The 3,224-nt window shown below is 30.9% G+C and overlaps 1 protein-coding gene across 1 annotated transcript; it reads left to right on the plus strand.

The window, feature by feature from the left end:
* Positions 1-649: 649 nt before the first annotated feature.
* Phum_PHUM246990 (Forkhead box protein I1, putative) lies at positions 650-2,633 on the plus strand (the record flags this gene model as incomplete). The annotated part of the gene is made up of 7 exons (XM_002426248.1): positions 650-867; positions 1,122-1,336; positions 1,416-1,619; positions 1,777-1,957; positions 2,102-2,213; positions 2,302-2,410; positions 2,512-2,633. The coding sequence occupies 7 exons, from the start codon at positions 650-652 to the stop codon at positions 2,631-2,633; spliced, it is 1,161 nt and encodes a 386-aa protein (XP_002426293.1).
* Between the last annotated feature and the right edge of the window lie 591 nt (positions 2,634-3,224).

The raw sequence follows: 3,224 nt of genomic DNA on the forward strand, positions 1-3,224 counted from the left end.
AAAAATCACAGGTTCTCGGAATAGAAAAAAAGTAACGGTTTTCTAATTGATTGAAAATCAATGCGGATAAAAATATTAAAAAGTGTGATACGCACACACGCACCCGCACGCACACGCGCACGCACACGTGCACGTGCACGCATTCTGCATAAAAGACGATTTTTAAATAAATAAATAAATGATATCGACTGACCTATTTACTAAAAAAAAATTTTTTTCTATAGAAATCTCATCGTTTCTCCATTATTAAAGTGTGGTGGTGGTGGGGGGGTCTCGGTAGTAGGCAACACTGACAGTACCTTGAATTTATGCCAGGTTCTAGGACAGCCTATTTTTCAATGTAGAACTCCTTCCTTGAAAGAAGGAAGTTTAGACTATGTCGTAGCCTGTTTTTACCATCAACACAGTCGACATTATTCTAAAAAAAAAAATTTAATAATAATATTTTGTTAATAAATAAGTTTTTTTTTTACTTTTGTTACAAAAAAAAAAAAAAACCGGCGACATTGTTTTTATTTACCCCAAGGTCGATGAAAAAGCCTCTTCTCCATTTTGATTTTTTTTTTTTTTTTGTCAATATCGCAATTATTATTATTGTTATTTAATTTTCCTATTGTCGTTTTTTATTTTTATTTAAAACGTTCTATGTATGAATAATAAAATTAAATTGGTTTATTTTATTTATTTTATTATAGTTTATCCAGAAATAAATTCAACCATTCTCACCCTTAAAGACGAACTTGGACAAAATAATGGAACGAATGTTATAACGGACGTATTAAGAAATCAAATGCACCTTGACCAACTCATATCAGGCAACAATGATGAGACATCTATTAATTTAACACCCCTCGACGAACATTCTGGGTAAGTAGAACAACAACAACAACAACAACAAACACGCGAACAAAGCCTTTAATGAAAATATTGCACAAATTGCATTCTACCTTTGGTTAAAGTGGAACAAACACGGTGTGTGTGTGTGTGTGTATTTAGCACTCTAGAGTGGGCCACGTTCTAAATGGATGGTACCACGAGTAATAACATTCCTTATTAAAAAAAAAAAAAAAAAAAAAACCTGTTAACCCTTAAATATACTTTTACCATCCATTTATTTCAAGTTCGAACAATCAATCGGATTCGACGAGTGCAACAACAACAACAACAACAACAACGACAGCAGCAGCATCGGGTGTTTGCAAAACACCAACACCCTCTTCGAAATCTCCTTGTGATATACATACAAGAGTTTCATCTCCTACGACAACTTCAACCATTCCATCAACGTGTGAAAAATCACAAGAAAAACCACCCTATAGTTACGTCGCCATGATATGTGAGTAATAAATAATAATAATAATAATAAAATGTCACTCAAATTTATCGTCATTAATGTCTTTGTTATTTTTTCACAGCAATGGCCATCACGAGTAAAAAAGAAAAACGGGCAACATTAAATGAAATATATAATTTTATAACAACAAAATTTCCATATTTTAGAGATCAAGAAAAAAAAGGCTGGCAAAATTCAATAAGACACAATTTATCGTTAAATGATTGTTTTATTAAAGTTCCAAGACAAGGCGGTGGAGAGAAAAAAGGAAATTATTGGATTTTAAGTGAGTTTCCTCCTCCCCCCCACCCCACTCCACCCCTCTCGGATTGACCATTGTCTAAAATAATAATTAAATTTAAAATTAGTTGTGAAAAACGATAATTAAATTTTACGAGAGAGCGTTTTTAAAAAACTAATTAAAATTTTTTTTTTGTTTTCAGCAATGGACCCGAGCAAAATGTTTGAAAATAATAATTACAAGAGAAGAAAAAGAATGAGGAGACCATTGAAAACATCAGCTCCAACATATCCAAAGTCATTTTTTGGGGATCCATATCCGAGTCATTTACAATTTAGACATAGAAATTTATATAGCGCAGCAAGGTACACCTCTTACGGAAGGTATAAAACACCTTTTAAACGTATTTCCCTATACTATCACACTCACACATCCATACTCCGCCATTAAATTTCAATTCGCGTTAACCGTTTCGATTTTGAGCAAAAATTTAACACAGAATAACAATTCGTTTGTTTGTTTTTTAGTCCGACGCCATGGAATTTACCCACAAATATATCAAATCCACAAATTCCGGGTTATACAAATTGTCAAGTTAGAAGTCCAGGACTTAATCCATATGCTCAATTGCCTACAACCGTGAGTAAAAATTTAAAATTAACGAAAAAATTCCCCGATTGAGTTTTTCCCGGATGATTTAATAAAAACCAAAAAAATTTGTTTTCAGTTAACGTCTCAATTGCAACCCGTTCAATCAATGCAAATATCATCAATGAACGGTTATAATCAATTTACAAATTCGATGAACGGTTACAATCAATTAAGCACTTCTTTAGGTAAACAAAACAAAACAAAACAAAACAAAAAAATTATTTCGAATTCGTTTGTTGTTAACATAATTTCAACCCCCCACCCACCCCCCTTTCCCTATTTATAGGTAGTGGATCACCCTCACCTGTTGGCGTTAGCAGTTTTACATCCGGATTTTCATCATGTAGTAGAAGGCAGGATTCTGATGTGAGATATTCTAGTTATACATGGGCCGACGGTAAAATCTAACATCCATTACTAAAAAAAAAAAAAAAAAATAAATTTAATTAATTATATATAAATAAATAAATAACGGTACACGCGACCATGTATGTTCATTTAATTGTAATAAATAATTCAACGCTGTGTGAAATGTTATTGATTATTTTCAATTTCAGCTGTGATGCCATCCTTGAAAGATGATACATCCTTTACTTCGGCTATCAACAATGCTACCTTTGATTTTACAATGAATGGCTCATCCCGAAAATGTTTAATGTAAATTCTATCTCTCTCTCTCTCTCTCTCTCTCTCTTTTTGTGCGTGTGTGTGCGTGTGTGTAATTAAACGATTCACCCCGATAAAAAAATTAATATTAAGGAGAGATATGTAAATGAATTTTTAATTAATTAATTAATTATAAAAAAAAATTAAATAAATTTTATTATTATTATTATTATTCAATTTTTATTTATCGATTGATTTATTATTCATTATAAAAAAATTAATGGCGGCTCTTATCGTTTAAAAAAAAAATCATTATTATTATTTATTATTTATTAATTATTATTATTATTATTAAGGTTTTAATAAAAAATTTACATATATGTATGTACATAC

This window comes from Pediculus humanus, genomic scaffold, assembly GCF_000006295.1.
Source record: "Pediculus humanus corporis 1103172107616 genomic scaffold, whole genome shotgun sequence".
In the NCBI taxonomy this organism is placed as follows: Eukaryota; Metazoa; Arthropoda; class Insecta; order Psocodea; family Pediculidae; genus Pediculus; species Pediculus humanus.